This window comes from Monodelphis domestica, chromosome 2 (assembly GCF_027887165.1).
Source record: "Monodelphis domestica isolate mMonDom1 chromosome 2, mMonDom1.pri, whole genome shotgun sequence".
NCBI lineage: Eukaryota > Metazoa > Chordata > Mammalia > Didelphimorphia > Didelphidae > Monodelphis > Monodelphis domestica.
Window position 1 is genome coordinate 266724652 of NC_077228.1, and position 22720 is coordinate 266747371.

General features: G+C 38.7%; 1 protein-coding gene across 1 annotated transcript; it reads right to left on the bottom strand.

Moving 5' to 3' along the window:
* Positions 1–115: 115 nt before the first annotated feature.
* Positions 116–3003, bottom strand: C2H6orf47 (chromosome 2 C6orf47 homolog). The gene has a single exon (XM_007483537.2). The coding sequence runs from the start codon at positions 1631–1633 to the stop codon at positions 719–721; it is 915 nt and encodes a 304-aa protein (XP_007483599.1). The 5' UTR covers positions 1634–3003; the 3' UTR covers positions 116–718.
* Positions 3004–22720: the final 19717 nt, after the last annotated feature.

The window sequence follows — 22720 nt, forward strand, 5'->3', positions numbered from 1 at the left end:
ACTTTCCTTCCCCACCCTTTCAGCCCCCTTGCCCTTTTCCCCCTAAAGATAATCCACTGTCCCCAGACACCCAACTTTGGCTTCATCGTCGATAGGAAGGAGACTGGAAGCAGTGTTAATAACTTCCCTTTTGTAGTGGTATATTTTAGGAGATCAGTGCAACGGTGACTGCTAAGTGATCAAGCCCCCAAACACTTTTAGGTAGGCATAAGTGTTTCCCTAGAGCTCTGCAGTGGCATCCCAAGGCTTTCTGCTGGGTTTTCTTGAGCATTGTGATTCTCTTTCACATCCTAGCTGAATCTCCAGTTCCAAGCACATCTCTCCTCAACCCACACCCTTTTTGATCATTCAGCTTTATAGTTGACCCACTCTCCCTTCTCTATTTATGGCTCAGATCCTAGTATCCAATAGATTCCTGTGCTTTCCCCTCACTCTCCCGGTTCTGGACGATTGTCCTGTGGCTAGCAACCTTATCTTTTGGGGGAATTAACAAGGGGTGGGGGAGTTCCTTTTTACTTTTATTTTTTAATTGGGGGATAGAAGAGTAACACTAAAGAAAAAAGTGAAAATAGCTGGTGAATTAGAGAGTGACTCCTACTTTGAGCTGTCTTAGCCCTCTTGCAGGTGGGAGGGGTCTCTATAGCCCACTTCACTCTAGGGTCTCTCTCCTTTCCCTGAGGTCCCTATGTTCCTCAACCCTACAGTAGTGCCCCAACACCTAATTCACAGGCCCTCCCCCTATTCCTTTAATCTCATCTTCCTTCTCAAGGTCTCCTCTTTTCCCTCCCTCCCAATTGTATTCATCCTCCTCCTCCCCAGACACCTGGGTGCTCTCCCGGAGGCTGACAGCCAGTACCAGGGCCTGGAGAAGGCCAAAGAGGCAGGCAAAATGGAAGGGGTGTGCGGTGAGCAGGGTAAGGGCCAAGTGAAGTCCATGGAGGGTAACAAGGAAAGAGAGAAGCCCATGCAGCCAAAGCCCCAAAGGTCCCCTAAGACCTAAGGCATCTAGAATCAGGCGCAGAGGTTTGGAACATAGCCCCAGCAGGGCTGAAGCCAGCAGTTCCAACAAGTGCAGGGTTAGGTTGGTGGAGATCTGGAGCCACTCCTCAGAGCCTCCCAAGAACTGTGGGTGGGCCCCCAACCCTCTCTTTGTTTCCCCCTGAAGCCAGCCCAGCAGCCTCCGGTGATGCCTTAGTTTCTCCACTGGGGCCTCAGGGCTGAAGGGATTTGTTTCCCATTCAAGTGGCACCCCTTGTTCCTTAGAGTCTTCTAAGTTTGGGGGGTTACTGCCAACGGTGGGGATCACTCCCCTAGCCTCTAGTTTTCTGGACTCATCAAAACCAAGTATATCCATGCTCAGTTTGGGGGAAACCCTTCTGTCCTCCAGTTGATCAGTATCTCCATAGTTGGAAGAGTTTTTGTTCCAGTCAGGAGGGGTCCCCCTATCCATTTGCTTCCTGGAGTTCCCAGCCTTCAGCTGGCCCCTATCTCCCATGGTCTCTGGGGCACTGTCCCAGTCACTCCCCGAGTTCTCAGGAGAGCTATCCTCCCTTACAGGGCCAGACTCAGGCAGGGGGTCTTTTCGGCGGCCCCAAAAACGGGGCATCCAGCCACCAAGATGTCGAAGAAACATAGTTTGGGTGATGGGCGAGGGGAATCCCCCAGATTTCTGGGATCTCCTCCAGGTGTTCCTCTGGCCCACAGGCTCCTAGGAGGCCGAGAGAGGCTCCCCAGATGCCAGGTCTGTTCCAGCTTCAGGGAGTTCCTGTTTTGTGGCCCTAGTAATTCTGCAAAGACTCTCTGGTTTTTCAGATTCTCAGTTTCCTTCTCTTAAGATCTGAGGGGGCACTTTCCACTCCCAAGAATGTCACTGGAAATTCTAGGGAAGAGACTGGGGACGCTCTAGGCCTCCAAATTCATTAAAGCCCCCCAAAGATTCCAAGAATGCCCAGGAGGTATATCAGAGCCTTGCACTCCCACAAAAGTCTTCCTGCTGTGTTTAGGATTGTGGGCCTATAACGTGGCACCCCAAGTTTCACTCACCAATGCCACAGCCCAAGATGCCACTGCACAGGGTGCTGTTAATCCCAGAAGATGTGGCCCCTCAAAGTGGGCAAGAATCCACAGGTTCCTCTGGATCTGCCGTGCGCTGAGAGTATGCTCTGTAATCTGCTTTTGTGCTGAAGGAGAGGTCTGGTAATAGAAAAGGAGTGGTGTGGTCCACCCTTCTGGAAAACTCTCCTTCTCTGGATTCAAGTTTCCCCCGCACGCTTCGGATTAGGGAGGTCTCAATATCCCAGAATCTATGCAGGCCAATCCCTGTGTCAGCAGAGGAGTCGGGGCTTCGGCCAAGGTCAGGAGATATGCGGTCTGGTGTGCGAGGTACTGGTGTGGTGACAGCGAGTGAGACCCGCTTGCAAAGGCGGCAGAGGGCGCGGCCCAGGCGTCCTGACCCGGCTCGCAGCGCCCCCTCCGGGGTCCCCGGGACGGGTTTGGATCTCAACTAGAGGCCCAAGCCGAGGAGTCGACTCCGGAAGCAGCTGTGGCCTGGGAAAGGGGTGGGGGGAGGGGAGGCTGAGGGGCGGGTACTCAAAGCGGGGGCGGAGCCTGGTCCGACGTCCCGCCTCTCTCTCTCGCTATGCCATTCGGACCCTCCCAGGCCGCCCGACAGGCCCTTTTCATTGACTCGTCTGACTTCTCACCATTATGGCAGGTCTTGACTTCTGGGCCTCTGTAGTTCTCTGCTCCAGTGCCTGCACATCTCCCTTCTGCTTCCTTCTCCCCAACTCCCATTCCCCTACTCCCCTATGGCCCTGCCCCAGCCATCATATCCCACTGGTGAGCTCAGTGGCTCTGCACTAGCCCTATCATTTTGCTGTGGCAGGAGGTACCCAAGGAAGGAGAGTGGAGCCCAGAATTGGGATGGAACCTGGAGCAGAGGTTCTCAAATCCATGGAGATTTCAAGAAATCCTTGTATTTTTTTTCTGTACATTGATAACTATTTCAATATAATTTATTCTGGAGTCTTTTGCATTTTAAATTATTCTGAGGAGTACAAAAGGGGTCCACGACATAAAGAAATGAAGAAAGTTAAAAACCTTTCATGGGGCAGCCGGTTACTCAGTGGGTTGAGAGCCAGGCCTAGAGAGTGGAGGTCCTAGGTTCAAATGTGGCCACAAACACTTCCCAGCTGTGTGACCCTGGGTAAGTCACCCTTACCACTCTTTTGCCTTGGAACCAATATACAGTATTAATTCCAAGACGGAAGGTAAGGGTTATTAGAAATAAAAAAAAAACAAAAGCAAAAAAAAACCTTGGGGGCAGCTGAGTGACTCAGTGGATTGAGAGCCAGGCCTAGAGATGGGAGGTCCTAGGTTCAAATCTTGCCTCAGACACTTCCCAGCTGTGTGACCCTGGGCAAGTCACTTGACCCCCATTGCCTAGCCCTTACCATTCTTCTGCCTTGGAGCCAATACACAGTATTGACTCTAAGACGGAAGGTAGGGGTTTAAAAAAAAAACCTTTCAGGAGGAACTTCAACATGATCCTTACTTAATTCCCTTTCTTTCCTTTTCCCCAAAGACCTTCATAATCTTCCCATCTCCAACCCCTATCACATCTTCCTTTTTTAAAAGTCTTATTATTATTGATTCCAAGGTAGAAGAGTGGTAAGAACTAGGTAAATGGAGTGAAGTGACTTGCTCAGTCACATATCTAGGAAGTATCTGAAGTTAGATTTGAACCCAGGGCCTCCCATCTCCAGACCAGGCTTTCTATCCACTGAGCAACACTAGTTGCCCCACCCCTATTATATTTTGTTTAATAAGCCCCACATACACACAATAAACTATTCATTCTATTGGTCCCCAAATGATCTCCATTCATTCAGTCCTGCCCAATCTTGAGTCCTTCTGATTCTGGTGCTATCATCTCTTCCTCCCAGCTGCTTCTCAGTGCTCATCCCAACCTATCCCTTCTCCAATCCAGGTTCAGTTCAGTACTCTCCTCTCAAGTCAATAAAGTACAGAAAATTATTCTGATTAATCACTAGAACTAGAAAGAGTTCTAGAAGATATGGCCAAGAACTCCCTCTACTCAACTACTCAATATATCAAAGCTTTTTTACCTCTGCCTTCATCCATACCCTTCTGATTGCCAAGGCCAATGTTTTACTTGTCTCTAAATGTATATGCTCCTATTTCCTTGAAGAGTTTGCCTAAAAAGTTGGGACACTAATTCATTGCTGGTACAGTTGTGAATTTATCCAACCATTTTGGAGGGCAATTTGGAATCTTGCCCAAAGGGCTTTAAAAGAATACATTCCCTTTGATCCAGCCATACCACTATAGGGTTTATATCCCAAAGAGATGAAAAAAATTGGGCAAGGACCTATTTGTACAAAAATATTTATAGCTCTGCTTTTTGTGGTAGCAAAAAATTGGAAAATGAGGGGATATACCTCAATTGGGGAATTATTAAACAAATATGATGGTGATGGAATACTATTGTGCTATAAGGAATGATGAACTGTTTGATTTTTGTAAGAACTGGAAAGACCTCCATGAACTGATTTGGAGTGAAATAAGCAGAACCAGGAGAACATTGTACACAGTAACTGAAATATTGTGGAACAATCAAATGTAATAGACTTTGCTATTAATACAATGATCAAGGACAATTCTGAGAACTTATGAGAAAGAATGCTATCCACATTGAGAGAGAGAACTGTGGGAGTAGAAATCCAGAAGAAAACATATGATTTATCAAGTGTTTATATGGGTATATGATTTGGAGTTTTGGTTTTAAAAGATCACTCTATTCCAAAAATAAATAATACCGAAATAGAACTTGAGTGATAATATATGTATTACCTAGGGGAAAAAAAGAGTTTGCCTAAGTCTCAGCAGCTAGGTGAATCAATAGTCAGGCCTGGAGATGGGAGATCCTGAGTTCAAATGTGACTTCGGATACTTCCTATTTATTTAACTCTGGGCAAGTCATTTAACTTCAACTGCCTAACCCTTACAGATCTCCTGCCTTAGAACCAATGTGGATTCTAAGAAAGAAGGTAAGAATTAAAAAAAAAAAGTTTGCTCAGGTGATCATTCCTACTCCCTCGGATCTATTGATTCTTCTCCCACCATTAGATTTACTAATGCTTAAAAAAATCTTCACTTGACCTTGTTATCCTCTATATTACTCCTTCCTGCTTCTGCTTCTAAACTCTTATAATCATCAATGTTCACAGCCTCCTTTTTCATGAGGATCAGACAAATGGAGACCCAGATCCACAAGTAAAGGACAATGAGTCAGAATGGCCATGATGGGAGTAATTACATCTACTCACTGCTTAATCCTTTTCAGTCCACCTCATAATTCCACCACCTGACTGAAATGGCTTTCTCCAAGGTTATTAATGGCCTTTAAATATTTTTTATTTTAATTTATATCTTTTGTTCTTATAAATCTTCATTTCAGATATATTCCTCCTCACCCAAACCCTTGCAACAAAGACTTTTGAGAGAGGCAGAGGCAGAGAGAAACAAACAGTTCAGCAAAAACTAACCAAAATAATTGACCACATTTGTTATATTCTACACCTCTAGTTTCTCACTTCATTAAACAAAGGGAGGGATTCACATTTTCTCACTTCTTCCCTGGGCCAACCTTGATCATTATCATTTCACAATATTCAGCTTTAGTTTATTCTGTCTACTTGTATTGTTGTAGTCATATATGAAATTTTCCCATTTCTACTTTGCAGCAGGTCATACTAGTCTTCTTGTCTTTCTCTGGGTTCTTTGTATTCGTTATATCTTACAGTACAATAATTACAATTGTTACAGTTATGCACCAGAATTTGTCTAGCCATACTCTGATCCTTCTTTGTTTCTATTCACTACCAAGAAAGGCCTATTATGAATATTTTTTGTATACAGAAATTTTTTGTTAATTTAAAAAATTTAAACTTAATGAAAACTAATTATTTCCATTTCAAAAGTAGAACAGAGAAGGATGTATACGAAATTGTAAATTTCTTACTTACAATATGCTTTTTATTTAAGTCTAGCACACTCTATGAGCTTTCTCTCCTAACTTCTTAGGTTCTTAAGAGGTAGTAGTAACACTGTTACCCCTAAAGGTGACTGTTGTTGTTCAGTTGTATCCAACTCTTTGTGACCCCCTAGTGGGGTTTTCTTGGCAAAGATACTGGAATGGTTTGCCATTTCTTTCTCCAGTTCATTTTTACAGAGGAACTGAGGCAAGCAGGGTTAAGTGACTTGCCTAGGATCATACATCTGAGGTCAAATTTGAACTCAGGAAAATGAATCTTTCTGACTGAACCTCCTGGTAGTCTTATAATAGTGTTGCTTACAAGGCCTCATCAGATGTGCTTCTCACTAATTACCTAACATATTTAATTAGCCTTTATAAAGAAGCATTTATGAAGTTGGTATAGTAAGAGAGTTAATACAAAACTACTCCCCCCAACCCCCAGATATCTGAGACTCAATCTCCCACAAGTAAATAAATAGTCTGTGGAGATCATGGGCATAAATTTAAAGTACAATGGCAAGCCACAAATCTAAGGAATACATGCGGCTGAAGGGAAAATTCACAGCTCCAAATTACTAGATGTCCTTTTATCCCTCCATGGAATCCTCATGAAATTTCCCCAAGGATAGATTTCTACAGGGCTCTGAAAGTCATTGCCTTTGGAGAACCCGTATCTGTACTTATCCCTACCCTGAACAGTTGCCTTTTCTCAGTATTTATTTGTTGGTGCTTTCTCATCTCCTGCCTGGAAATCTTGTTTATTACTGGTCCAGTCTCTTGGATGACATAATCAATGGGATTGGGAGGAATGTGACACTATCCTCTTGTAGTCCTTTACTACAGGGGCAAAGGGGTCCTCCTCCTCCAGCCCTCTGGAACTTTGACTGCTTTTCTGCTCAGATCTCTTTTCTAATGTACTTATGTTTAGGAGTATTTCCAATTCTTTCCACCAATCCCATTATAGTTTCTTTGTGTCATCTAATTTTAACCATTGGATTAAAAGCTCTTTGCTTCTCCCAAATGGATTAAGGATTTGATTCAATCCAGAAGTTCCATCTTCCTTGTTTATATTAATAGTGTAATAAGATGATAGCCACCTCCAAAGAAAGGACTGATAGAGTCTGGATACAGATTGAAGCATACTTTTTAAATTTTATCATTCTTGGGAGGTTTTTTTGAAGGGGCAAGGGAAGATTGCATTTTCTTTCTTTTTTAAACCCTTACCTTCCATGTTAAAATCAATACTAAATATTGGTTTCAAGGCAAAGGAATGAAGGGGCTAGAAAATGGAAGTTAAATTACTTTCCCAAGGTCACAAAGCTAGTAAGTATCTGAGATTTGAAGCCAAGGACTTCTCATCTCTAGGTCTGGTTCTTTATCCACTGAGCCACCTAGCTGTCCTTCTGCATTTTCTTTTGCAATATGACTAATATGGAAATGAATGACTGCACATGTATAATCTATAGCAAATTACTTACCTTCTCAAGGAGGGGTGAGGGGAAGGAGGAAGAGAATATGGAACTCAAGATTTTTAAAGAAAAGAATGTTACTTTTTTTTTGGTTTACATATAATTGAGAAAAAATAAAATAAAGGGGAACAGCTAGATAGCTTAGTGGATTGAGAATCAGGCCCAGAGACAGGAGGTCCTGGGTTCAAATCTGATCTCAGACACTTCCTAGCTGTGTGACCCTGGGCAAGTCACAACCCCCATTGCCTAGCCCTTACTGCTCTTCTGCCTTGGAATCAATACAAAGCTAAGGGTTTTTTAAAAACAAAATTAAATAAAAATTAAAGGTAAAAAAAATAATAGTGTAATAAGGTTCTGCATAGACCCAGATTGCCTAGGAAGGAGGCAGCAGGGACCTGATTCTGGGAAAAGACATTATCTGAGCTCCCCCAGGTAGTGGGGTGGGAGCAGCCTCTGACCATTGACAGCACAGCCAGGACAGACTGTAGCTTTAAAACCACCTGCCTCTCTCTTTTTGGCAGCATCCTGGGATGGAAATCTCCACCCACAGCCTGAGCACAATGCATGTAGGAAGGTTACCTTCCTCTTCTCACTTTAGTTCTGTGACCCTGAGAACTGGACTGGGGGGGTTTGGTCTATTTCATTTGAACTAGACCCGGAAGGTGGGAAGTCCCAGACCCTGGAGTTACAGCCATAGTGACAATTTGATGGGACTTTGCTGTATAGGAACTGAGTTATTCTAGGAATCAAATCCCCTTCTCCTTCCCAGAAACAAAGGGTGAATAAAGAGGATTCTGTTTCCCTCTCCCAAGATTTTGGGGTGGAGGAATGTTTGTATGTTTGTTCTTGTTATACCTTTGAAATACATATTCCTTTTTTTTTTAAATCTTTGAATTGTGTTATTTATTTATTTTTAACATTCTCTTCTTTTTAAATTTTGAGTTTCAGGGGGCAGCTGGGTAGCTCAGTGGCTTGAGAGCCAGACCTAGAGAAAGGAGGCCCTGGTTTCATATCTGGTCTCAGACACTTCCCAGCTGTGTGACCCTGGGCAAGTCACTTAACCCCCATTGCCTAGCCCTTATTGTTCTTCTGCCTTAGAACCAATACACAGTATTGATTCCAAAATGGAAGGTAAGGGTTTTTTAAAAATAATAATTGTCTTGGATCATTGTATTGATCAAAATAGTCAAGTCTTTCACAATTGATCATTATTGAAGCATTGCTTTCCCCCTGCACAATGATTTCCCAGTTCTTCTCACTTCACTCTGTATCATTTCATATAGGTCTCACCATATTTTCCTGAACCCCCTCCCCATCATTTCTTATAGTCCCAAAGTACTTCATCACAATCACATGCCTCAGTTTTGTTCAGCCATTTCCCAATTGATGAGCATCCCCTCATTTTCCAATTCTTCGGCACCATAAAAAGAGTTGCTATAAACATCAACAACATGGAAATAGGTTCTGATCAAGGACACATGTAAAACCCAGTGGAATTGCATGTCAGCTACGGGAAGGGGTGGGGGGAAAGGAGGGAGGAATAGAATATGATTTTTGTAACCAAGGAATAATGTTCTAAATTGACTAATTAAAAATTTTTTTTAAAGTTGCTATAAATATTTTTGTACTGTAATATTTAAAAGAGTGGATGCTATAAACTGTGGCAGTTAAAAGAGTTAATGCCTTAAACTGTAAGAGTTAAAACGGTTGAAGATATAAATTGTAGTAGATATAAGAGTGGGTGAGTAAATTGTGACCGCAGAAAATATGTTTTCACCACAGTGTCTTGTTTTAAATCAAATATAAGGTGGTTGCCAGGGAAATATTCCCAATTATGAATATACCCAAGTCAACTGGGTTTTATAGAGATTTAATTAATAATACAATGAGGAATCAAAGAAAGAGAGAGAGAGTAAGAAAGGAATAAGTATGAAGAGCCTTAAGCCAACATGGCCTAGACCTGAGTCTTAAGAGAGAGAGATCAGTCAGTCTTTTATCACTCACCACAAGATCTATTCAAGCGAGGATTCAGTGACACCAGGCCAGCTCCATCTCAGCTGCCTTTACCAGCTCAATCCTCAATCTGAATGTTTCAGAATGAGTCTCGAGAGAGACCCTTCAAGGCAGCCTTTCCCAGCTGACTGTTTTTTACTCAGATTTCTCATCTCCTTATATAGGGCATTTTCTCCTTTGTTACCTCCCCTAAATTCTTACATCCACCAATCACAGTAGACGTTTTTCAAAGGACAGACCATTCTTAGTTCACCCCTGAGTAGACTAATCTTTTTGAGTAATTCATACCTGAGTAGACTAGAATCTCTGAGTAAGATTTCACCTCTTTGCTCCTTGTAAATTCCCAAGTTGCCTGACCTTTATAGGTACTTAGCACCCTATTGTATTAATTCTAAAAATAGGCATGGCTTAAGTATAGGTATAAGCATTTCTCATTGTTTAGCAAGGAGTTCTCTCCACTAAAGCAGTCCTAAGTACCTGTGGAGTAGAGGTCTTCCCATTTCTGACCCAAGTAGAGTTCTCACATTTTAGATGGGGAATGGTCCCAGTAGGGAATTGTTCCAATGGAGAATTCCCCAATGGGGGAATTTTTAACAGTACATATAGGTTGTTTTCATTTGTCTTTGATCCCTTTGGGATACAGACCTCAGAGTAGTATTGCTGGGTCAAAGGATATGCACAGATTTATAGCCCTTTGGGTATGGTTTGAATTATTCTCCAGAATGGACCAGCTTACTATTCTATCAGCAGTTTATTAGTGTACATATTTTTCTCTCACCCCCTCCAGCACTTGTCATTTCTGATAAATGAGAGGTGGTACCTCACATGCTTTAATGTTTTAATCTGTACTTCTCTAACCAATAGTGATTTAGAACATTTTTTCATATGACTATTGATAGCTTTGATTTCTTCATCTGAAAATTACCTATTGGACTAGAATGGCTCTTATTTTTATAAATATCTCAATTATATATTCAGTACATATTTGAGAAATGAGGCCTTCATCAGAGAAATTTGCCATAAAATTTTTGGATATTGCCTCATTGTCATGGTACCTTTTAGCAAAATATCATTCTCCTGATCATCTCTTTTAATTAGGTGCCTTTTTGCTTTTGTTTAGTTTGAGATCATGATTACTATCTCTGCAGTTTTTACTTCAGCTGAAGCATATTAGGTTCTGCTCCAGCCTTTTATTTTAATTCTGTGTATGTATGTCTCTCATAAACAACATATCACTGGATTCTGATTTCTAATCCATTCTGCCATTTGCTTTTGTTTTATGAGCTCCTCTCATTCACATTCACAGTTGTGATTACTACCTTTATATTTTCCTCCATCCCATTATCTCTGTTTCTTCTTCTCTCTCTTTTTATTCTATCCCTCCTCAAAAATCTATTTGGGTTTCTAACTAGTCACTGTCTCCCTTAGTCTGCCTTCCCCTTGATCATCATCCCGGACCCCAACTCACATCAGTTTCCTCTCCATGGTAGAAGCTGTTCCTTTCAGGCTTCTAGATTACTTTATAAAAGCTCATTGGACTCTTAAGTGATTAAATGGAGTTGGGGATGCCAGAGACCCCTAAGATTGAAGGAACACAATTGGTGGGGACTTGAGCCAATGACAGAGACTAGACACCCCCCAAACCCTTTAGGATACTGGAAAACCCTGGGAGAAGGATAAAATTTAATATACTTGGCCTTTGGGCAGAGAAACCTCAGAGCAGACACTGTTACAGTAGGATTTGGGGCTTTTCACATAGATCCCTTGAATAATAGATAATATATATAACATGCTCTATATTTAACTCTAAAGATGTCCTGATTGGCCATATTTCATATGTGTGCTTTTAAAAATCCTTTAATAACCCTCTTTTTTATTTCTTTCCTTTTTTTTGCATTACCTCTTTTCCTCTCCCTATCCACATCACCAAACTGAGAAGTGAGCAAGGATTTATAACAAAAAAAATTTTTTTTAAGCAAAAACAAATCCATAAATAGGCCATGTTCAAAATGTATATTTCATTCTACATCTTGAGTCTATTTATTTGTCCTCTGGAATTATCATTGATCATTTCATTGTACAGAAATCTTAAGTCTTTCAAAATTGTTTTTCTATTAAAAGTTATTATTGTCATCCAGCATTTATTTAGCACCCACTACATGTCTGGCATTGTGCCAGGGGTACAAAGAAAGACAAAAATATTCCGTCCTCCAAGAACTCACATTCTAAAAAGGGAGAAGGCAAGATTTGAACTAAGACTTGAAGTTATCTAGGGAGACTGACTGGCAGAAGTGAGGGAAAAGAGCATTTCAGACATGGTGGTGCATTGGGGGGGTGGGGGGGGGAGAAGGGAGAGGATTCCAGAGACATATTGGAACCAGCTAGTGAGATTCAACTGCTAAATTCAGTGTAAGCATTTATACCTCAGAAATTGGCAAACACAAGTCAGGGATTGATTTATCGTCTTGTTCATTGTCTAGACTTAAGAAAGCTATGGAGAAAATATTAATAATGCAGATTATACTTAAAAGTATTTTGTGTATACATTTTTTACCCCAGAGACTTGGTTATTAAACATATACAAACATACCCTTTTAGGAGATGGAATCATGTGCAAGGAACAGCAAGAAGGTCAGTGTAGCTGGATCTTAGAGTATGTGAAAGCCTGGAAAGGTGGGAAGGAGACAGGTTAGAACAAGTTTTAAATGCCAAACAGAAGCCTTTCTATTTGGTCCTACAAGTAACAGGGAGCCACTGGAATTTACTGACTCGGGAATGACATGGTCATATTTTGCTTTCTGAAAATCATTTTGTGTGCAGGATAGATTGAAGTGGGGATAAACTTGAGGCAGGGATACCATTAAAAAGGATATTTTAATAGTCCAAGTGACTGACCTAGGGTGCCTACTATTTGAATAAAGGAGTCATATGTAAGATATTGTGAAGGTAGCACAAATAAGATTTAGCAAATGACTTGCTTTGTGAATTGAGAGTGAGGAGTCAAGAATAACACCAAGTTTTCAAACCTGGATGACTAGGAGGATGGTGGTTCCTTTAGTACTAAGAGAGAAGTTCAAGTAAGAAGAGATTTGGGGTGGAAAGATAATGAATTCTGAGTAGGGATGAATATTTAGATCTAGAATCATCTGCAAAAAGATGGTTATTGAATCCTCAGGCATGCAATTAAAAAATACTTGGACAACATATAAAAAATCTCAACTAAATAACAAAGTAGAAATTCTGAAAATGAAAGAAAAGTATTAAAATTGAAAGCAAAAACCTATTGAATGAATATTTTTTAAAAACACTTGGAGATTTTTTTTAACTAATAAAAATAGATGAAGTTAGCTAACCTAATTTTTAAAAAGAGAATGGAAAACCAAATTATTCTCATCAAAACTAGAAAGGAAAACTAAAATTTTTGAAGAATAGCAAAGAAAATGATCAAAACCTATTTTGCTCTTCAATACACTAACAGAAGTGATAACTTAGAGGGAAAAAATAAATATTTACAAGAATGTAAAATACCCAGATTAGAAAAAGAACACATAAACTATTTAAGTAGCCCAGTATCAGAACAATAAATTAAACAAACCATAAATTAGCTCCCAAAGGAAAAAAAAATTCCAGGAGTCAGTAGATTTATAATAAGTGAATCCTAGTAAACATTCAAAGAAAAGTTCATTCTAATATTACATCAATTATTTATAGTAATAAGAAAGATACCTCCCTTTTGATCTTATTCTACCATAAAAATATGGTCTTGATTCTTAAATGAGAAAAAAACAAAGCAGATAAACAAATGTGTGTTCTCATCATTTGATCACTTTACCTTTCAAGAACAAGTGGCTTTTACTTTCATACATTTGTGTTTGTCTCTTGTATGAAGACTTTAGATATCTGTTACTTATTAGAGATACTTAATTTTTTTTTTTGCCTAAAAGACAGTCATCCTTCTTATCCTAGCTGATTTGATGTTGTTCCTATAAAAGCTTTTCAATTTCATGTAATTGAAATTTTATACCTTTTGTGATCTTCTCTGTTCCTCATTTGGCTAAGATTTTTCTCCTAGCATATGTTCCCATTCCTTCTTGATTGAGGATAATAATTTATTATTCCTTTTCAAGTACACCATTTTCTATCTTTTAATATTAATTTTCAATATAAAATAGTTTTAGTGATTATTACTTTATAATATAATTCGAAACTGGAATTGTTATTTTTCCCTTATCCCTACTTAATATCATTGCTTTCCTTAAAATTTTAAATTTTTTATTTCCCACAAATAAATGTTGTTATCACTTTGTCTAGTTCTATACAAAATATCCCCTTGTTAGTTTAATTAGTATAGCACTAAGTTTGGAAGTTAATTTGGGTAGTATTGTCATTTTTATTACATAATGGAACTCAACCATGAAAAATGAGCATATCTTCAATTATTAAATTGAGCTTTGTGCTTTAAGTATTATTTATAATTGCATTCATAAATCTTTGTAGATGGATATTTTATGCATTTTGTAATTGTTTTAGAGGGATTTGACTTTTTTTTTAAACTATTACCTTCCATCTTAGAATCAATGTTGTGTATTGGTTTTAAGGCAGAAGAGCAGTAAGGGCTAAGCAAAGGGGGTCAAGTGGCTTGACTAAAGTTACATGGCTAGGAAGTGTCTGAGACCAAATTTGAATCCAGGACTATCTCTCTCTCTCTCTCTCTCTCTCTCTCTCTCTCTCTCTCTCTCACCCTGGATCTCTTTCCATTGGCTGCCCTGTAATTTCTTAATAAATTTTGATTGATTAATGGATTGATTGGCATATTCAGAAGTAGTGTAGTGGATGAATCACTGAACCTAAAGTTAGGAAATTGTTCAATTGCATACAATTCTTTGTGACCCTATTTGAGGTTTTCTTGGCAAAGATACTGGAGTGGTTTGCTATTTCCTTCTCTGCCTCATTTTATAGATGAGGAAACTGAGGCAAACAAGGTTAAGTGACTTGCCCAGTTTCACACAGCTAGTAATTATCTGAGGCTAAGTTTGACTTGGGAAGATGTCAGGCCTAGCACTCTAACCACTGCAACATCTAGCTGGCCCTGCTCAGGAAAACCTGAGTTCAAATCTAGATTCAGATACTTCCTAGTTGGGTAACACTGGACAAGTTACTTAACATCTGCCTATTTCCTCATATGTAAAATAATGATAATAATAGTAGTACCTATATCCAAGGGCTATTGTGAGGATCAAATGAGATTAGGTTTTTAAGTGCTTTCCATGTAACCATGGAAAAATATCCTTAATTAATTATTAAATTAAATAATTGAAAATAAGTAAATGAATGAATAAAGAAAGGTTAAAACTAAAAAATAAAAATAACATGCTTTCCAAAGCTTAAAACACTGGATTGCTAACTATTATGACTATATGTGAAGGGGCTTGGCTCTGTAAATGTGGAGGTATGGAAAGGTGAAAAATGTCAGGAATCTACTTGCTTCTTTTTTTTTAATTTATTTTTTATTCTCACATGCAAAACACACTTCCATACTGATCATTGTTGTAAGAGCAAAGTCACACATAACCAAAACCCCAAAATAAAACCATAAATACACTGATATGAAAGATGACTCCAATAGTTCTTTCTCTGGAATCCTTCAAGATTGTCCCAGAATCATCTGCAATGGGGATAAACTAGATGCATTCCCAATAAGATCAGGAGTCATACAAGGATGCTCATTATCACCTCTATTATTTGACATTGTACTAGAAACACTAGCAGTAGCAATTAGAGACAAAAAAAGAAATTGAAGGCATTAAAATAGGCAAGGAGGAGACCAGGAGATCTTTGCGGATGGCATGATGGTCTACTTAACGAATCCTAGAGATTCAACCAAAAAGCTAATTGAAATAATCAACAACTTTAGCAAAGTCACAGGATACAAAATAAACTCACATAAGTCATCAGCATTTCTATGTATTTCTAACACAGCTCAGCAGCAAAAACTAGAAAGAGAAATCCCATTCAGAATCACCTTAGACAAAATAAAATACCTAGGAATCTATCTCCCGAGACAAAACACAGGAACTATATAAACATACCTACAAAACACTCTCCACACAACTAAAACTAGACTTGAGCAATTGGAAAGACATTAACTGCTCATGGGTAGGACGAGCCAATATAATAAAAATGAACATCCTACCCAAACTTATTTATCTATTTAGTGCCATACCCATTGAACTTCCAAAAAATTTCTTTACTGATTTAGAAAAAAACATAACAGAGTTCATTTGGAAGTACAAAGGATCAAGGATATCCAGGGAAATAATGAAAAAAAAAATACAAAGGAAGGGGACCTTGCAGTCCCAGATCTCAAACTATATTACAAAGCAGCAGTCATCAAAACAATTTGGTACTGGCTAAGACACAGAAAGGAGGATCAGTGGAATAGACTTGGGGCAAGTGACCTCAACAAGACAGTGTATGATAAACCCAAAGATCCCAGCTTTGGGGACAAAAATCCACTATTCGATAAAAACTGCTGGGAAAATTGGAAGGCAGCGTGGCAGAGATTGGGTTTGGTTCAACACCTCACACCCTACACCAAGATAAATTCAAAATGGGTGAATGACTTGAACATAAAGAAGGAAACTATAAGTAAATTAGGCAAACACAGAATAGTATACATGTCAGACCTTTGGGAAGGGAAAGACTTCAAAACCAAGCAAGACTTAGAAAGAGTCACAAAATGTAAAATAAATCATTTTGACTACATCAAATTAAAAAGTTTTTGTACAAACAAAACTAATGTAACTAAAATCAGAAGGGAAGCAACAAATTGGGAAACAATCTTCATAAAAACCTCTGATAAAGGTTTAATTACTCAAATTTACAAAGAGCTAAATCAATTGTACAAAAAATCAAGCCATTCTCCATGGGCAAGGGACATGAACAGGCAGTTCTCAGCCAAAATAATCAAAACTATTAATAAGAACATGAAAAAATGTTCTAAATACTCTTATAATCAGAGAGATGCAAATCAAAACAACTCTGAGGTATATCACCTCACACCTAGCAGATTGGCTAACATGACAGCAAAGGAAAGTAATGAATGCTGGAGGGGATGTGGCAAAGTAGGGACATTAATTCATTGCTGGTGGGGTTGTGAATTGAGCCAACCATTCTGGAGGGCAATTGGGAACTATGCCCAAAGGGCGATAAAAGACTGTCTTCCCTTTGATCCAGCCATAGCACTGCTGGGTTTGTACCCCAAAGAGATAATAAGGAAAAAGACTTGTACAAGAATATTCATAGCTGCACTCTTTGTGGTGGCCAAAAATTGGAAAATGAGGGGATGCCCTTCAATTGGAGAATGGGTGAACAAATTGTGGTATATGTTGGTGATGGAATACTATTGTGCTAAAAGGAATAATAAAGTGGAGGAATTCCATGGAGACTGGAACAACCTCCAGGAAGTGATGCAGAGTGAGAGGAGCAGAACCAGGAGAACATTGTACACAGAGACTAATTACTAATACACTGTGGTACAATCGAACGTAATGGACTTCTCCATTAGGGTCAATGCAATGTCCCTGAACAATCTGCAGGGATCTAGGAGAAAAAACACTATCCACAAGCAGAGGACAAACTGGGAGTAAAAACACTGAGGAAAAGCAACTGCTTGACTCCAGGGGTTAAGGGGACATGTCTGAGGAGAGACTCTAAATGAACACTCTAATGCAAATACCAACAACATGGAAATGGGTTCGAATCAAGAATACATGTGATACCCAGTGGAATCATGGGTCAGCTATGGGGGGGGGGGGGAGAAAATGATCTTTGTCTCCAATGAATAATGTTTTGAAATGACCAAATAAAATATTGTTTAAAAAAAATGCTTTGAGATCAGGACCCAAAGACCTCTATTTATAAATAATGAAGATCTGGGGAAAAAAAAAAGATTGTCCCAGATCAGTGCATTGCTGAGCGTAGCCAAAGTTCACAGATAATCCAATATTGGTGTTACCCTGAAGGAATTCCTTATGGATCGGAAAGGCCTCCAGGAATTGATACAGAGAAAGGAGTAGAACCAGGAGAACATTGTACACAGAGACTGATATACTGTGTACAATAGAATGTAATGGACTTCTCTACTAGCAGCAATGCAATGACCCAGGACAATTCTAAGGGACTTATGAGAAAGAATGCTATCCATACCCAGGGAAAGAATTGTGGGAGCAGAAACACATTAGAAAAATATGTGATGGATCACATAGTGCAATAAGGATATGATTGGGGTTTTGATGTTAAAGGTTTGCTCTACTACAGATATGAATAACATGGAAATAGGTTATGAACCATGATACATGTATAACCCAGGCTTGTCATCTTTGGGAGGAGGGAGCAAAAGATGGGGGGAATCATAAATCATGTAACCATGGAAAAATATTCTAAATTAAAAAAAAATTTTAAGATAGTAAAATATTGCTGTTACTATATACAATGTTCTCTGTCCTGTTTATTTCACTCTGCAGCAGTTCCCAAAAATCTTTCCAGCTTTTTCTGAAATTGTTCTGCTCATAATTTTTTTATAGCACAATATAGTACCAACATGTACCATAATTTGTTCAGCCATTCCCTTATTGAGGCACAGGCCCTCAATTTCCAATTCTTTGCCACCACAAAAAGAGCAGCTATAAATATTTTTATACAAGTATGTCCTTCCCCCTCCCCTTTTTTTTATCTCTTTGGGATACAAACCCAATAGTGGTATTACCAGATCAAAGGATATACACAATTTTATAGCCCTTTGGACATAGTTTCAAATTGCCCTCTGGAATAGCTGAATCATTTCACAATTCCACCAACAATGCATCAATGTCTCAATTTTGCCATATCCCCTCCAACATTAACCACTTTCCTTTACTGTCATATTGGCCAATCTAATAGGTGTAAGGTGGTACCTCAGCATTGGTTTAAGTTGCATTTCTCTAATCAAGAGCAATTTAGAACAATTTTTTCATATGATTATTGATGGCTTTAATTTCTTCATCTGAAAATTGCTTGTTCATATCCTTTGACTATTTGTCAATTGGGAAATGGCTTCTATTCTTGTAAATTTGACTTAGTTCTCTATAAATTTGAGAAATTAGACATTAATCAGAGACATTTGTTATAAACATTTCCCCCAAGTTTGTTGTTTACCTCATAATCTTGATTAGTTTTGTTTGTACAAAAGCTTTTAATTTAATATAATCAAAATTATTTATTTTACATTTTATAATACTCTATCTCTTGTTTGGTTATAAATTCTTCCCTTCTCCAAAGACCTGCCAGGTAAACTATTCTGTGTTCCTCTAATTTAGTTATGGTATCACTTTTTATATCTCAATCATATACCCATTTTGACCTTATCTTGGAAAAGAGTGTGAGATATCGGTCTATGTCTAGCTTCTGCCATGATATTTTCCAATTTCCCAGCAGTTTTTGTTAAATAGTGAGTTCTTATTCCAAAAGCTGGGATCTTTGGGTTTATCAAACACTAGGTTGCTAAGGTCATTTACTCCTGTATATTATGTATCTAATCTATTCTATTGATCTACCATTCTATTTCTTAGCCAGTACCAGAATGTTTTGATGATTGCTACTTTATAGTATAGTTTTAGATCTGGTACTGCTAGGCCTCCTTCCTTCCCAATTTTTTTCATTAGTTCCCTTGATATTCTTGACCTTTTGTTCTTCCAGATGAATTTTATTATCGTTTTTATTTCTATAAAATAATTACTGGTAGTTTGATTAGTATGCCACTGAATAAATTAATTAATTTAGGTAGAATTGTCATTTATATTATATTAGCTCAGCCTACCCAATTTCCATTTGTTTAGAGAAGAGGATTTAGGATTCTCCTGCCTGGCCTGTGCCAGGGGGAGTTTTAAAATCCCTGCCTCTAGGTCTCTGAAGAAGATTAGAGGCTTCTAAGGTTGGAAAAGTAGAGGAGGGAAACAGCCAGAAACTCACCACCTAATCGGACAATAGTTTGTAGTCACCAGTACACAGTTGTGAATCTTAAAAATTCTCAGACCCTACTTCAGAACACTTGGTTAAGACCATTCCCCATTTTAAACAATGAAGGGACTTAGTCAGGAATGTGAGAACTCTACTTCACCCATACTTAAGCATACTTTAGGGGAAGATAAAGTTGTAAACTCTTTACTGAACAATGAAAAGTACTTAACTCATACTTATAGTGAGGCAAAATCCCTTAAGCTAAGTCTATTTTTAGATCTAATACAAAAAGGTGTTAAGTACCTATGAAAGTCAGGCAACTTGCAAACTTGCAAGGGGCAAAGAGATGTGAACTCACTCAGAAGTTTTAGTCTACCCAGAGAAGTTGAGAACTAAACAAGGTGTGAATTAAGAATGGTCAGTCCTTTGGAAAACGTCTACTATGATTGGTAGATGTGAGAATTTAGGGGAGGTGACATAGGAGAAAATTCTCTTTAAAAGGAGCTCAAAAGAGGTCTCCAAATAGATTCAGCTTGCCAAAGCTGAATTGGAGAGAGGCAGCTTGCCAGAGCTGCCTTGAAGGGGGTGGCTGGCTGAAAATTCAGTTTGCCAAAGCTGAATTGGAGCTCAGACTAGTTGGAGTAGCTGGGTCTCTCTGAACACTAGAATCTTTGGGACAAATCTTGTGGTGAGTGGATTAAAGACTGACTGATCTCTCTTAGGGCTTAGACTGAGGCTGGCCTAGGCTGGCCTGGGCTGGCCTACCCCTTTTCTCATTATTTCCTCTTTCTCTCTCTCTCCCTTTCATTAATTCCTTAATTTGTATTAATTAAAATCTCCATAAAAACCCAGCTGACTTGGGTATATTTCATATTTGGGAATTTTTCCCTGGCAACCACTTTATATTTGATTTAACTCAAGACAATATCTTGAAACCATATTTCCGCGGTCACAGTTTATACCAACCACTCTTTTAATTGCGCCACAGTACACACCAATACACAGTATTGATTCTAAGATGGAAGGTAAGGGTTTAAAAAAAAGTAATGACCTCTCAGAAAAAATGAGAAATGTATGTCCTTCTTTTCATTGGAGAGGTGAGAAAGTATTGGTATAGATCAAATTCATTCAATACATTGGTTAGTTTCAGGAAGATTTTTTCTTTTTTATTTTCAGTTATAAAGGGAGACTCTGAGTAGTGAAATGAGAAAGTTTATAGTTGGCAATATGAAAACTAGATATAAATAAAAATAGATTTTTAAAAAACTGAATTTTATGACATGAATAAGGAGAGAAAAGTGGTTTAAACATAGGATAGAGGTTTGAAGAACAGAAATCAGAGGGATTTCATGTTTTGGGTAACTTGGAGTCATACTCCAAATCAGACCTCTGGGCTCTTATTGAACCAGATGATCAGTTAACTTCACACAAAAGCTTGGGAGATGTATGAGCTGTGAGAGGGCAGAATAAATAAATTATGTATAATACTTATAGTAGCTACTATTTCTATAAAGGCTTTAAGATTTGCAAAGCATTTTTAAAATATCACATTTTATCTTTACAACAACTCTGAGAGGTAGGTGCTATTTAATTCCCAATTTACAAATGAGGAAAATGTGACTGATCAAGGTTAAAGGATCACACAGATAAGTATCTGAGCTCAGATTTTTTTTTTTTAATAGGCAATGGGGGTTAAGTGACTTGCTCAGGGTCACACAGCTAGGAAGTGACTGAGGCCATATTTGAACCCAGGACCTCCCATCTCTGGGCCTGGTTCTCCATTCACTGAGTCACCTAGCTGCCCCTGTGAGGTCAGATTTAACTCTGTTCTTCCTGATTTTTAGACTAGCACTCAATCAATTATACTTCTTAGCTGCCTCATGAATAGTCAGAGCCATAAAAAATAATTAACTAATTCATCATTTTAGTAGCTTATTGTTCTCATAAATAGCAGAGAGCAAGGGAAGAAAACAGATGTGGGTGGATATAGCCACATATAGCAGCCCTATGTGCATTTCTATCATGTTATCAAGTCAACAAATATGAATCATTTTTTGGGCAACATTTAAACCTTGGGTTTTTTTCCCTGTCTTACGGCTATTGTCATTTTGGGAATTATATTACATAATAATGGGGGAAAGGGAGCATCTTTGCTTTACCCCTTTATTTATTGGGAAAGCTTCTATCATTTCTTCATGGCAAATAATACCAGCTTTTAATTTTAGATATGTAACAGACTGTTAAAATAATTCACTTTTTTAAGCCTAAGGATATATATAATGATTCCTCCTCTTCAAACTTGGGGCATTTATTTTAGATGAAAAAGATTTTTAAATTTAGTCACAGTCACTCTGATCTTTCAAATAGGAAAATTGCTAACATTCAGTCAGAGTTTGGGCTCTCTCACTAATTTTTTATGTTTATATCTTAGTCTAGTCAACTCCTGCCTGCTTTGTGGGTGAAGCAAAATTCAGTTTGCTGGAAATGTTTGGGTAGCAAAACAGCAAATTATGTTATGGAGCCTAGGGCACCAAAGGGAATCTGGGGAAAGAGGGAACTTCTTAGAACTTCCCTCAGACTAGTTCTTCCACCAAGTCTGTCAAGCCAGTGACTGTCCTTGATATCTCACTTGACCGCCACGGCGCAGTCCTCCCTTTGCTCCTTAGAGGTAAGCCGTAAACAGCACACTTGTTCCCCAGCTATCTAATGATCATTTATATATTACAAATTGGCCTGGGGCATGACCAAGGACTCTAGCTTATCTGAACATGATTCTTGTACAATTGTACCAAAGCTCAAAGGACTTTTCCAACATTTAGTCTAAAGAATATAAATGAAATTGATTGCTTGAGTATCTTATCACTTTGTTTATTTATTCTTAAACCCTTAATTTTGTCTAAGAATGGATACTGTGCATTGGTTCCAAGGCAGAATGGAAAGAGCAAGGAAGGCAATGGGGATTAAGTGACTGGATCAGGGTCACACAGCTGGGAAGGGTCTGAGGCCAGATTGAAACTCATAAAGATAAGTTTTCCTTATTCCAGACCCAGCACTCTATCCACTTCACCACCTAGCTGCTCATAAATTAGGATTGTACATTATCAAAAGTACAATTGATATTGGTATCATTTTTGGGAATTATCACATAATATTGGGGAAAAGGGAGCATCTTTGCTTTACCCCT

Bases quoted from the DNA above. Each gene is read 5' to 3' on its own strand.
- C2H6orf47 (XM_007483537.2), bottom strand. From the start codon at position 1,633: ATGTTTCTTCGACATCTTGGTGGCTGGATGCCCCGTTTTTGGGGCCGC.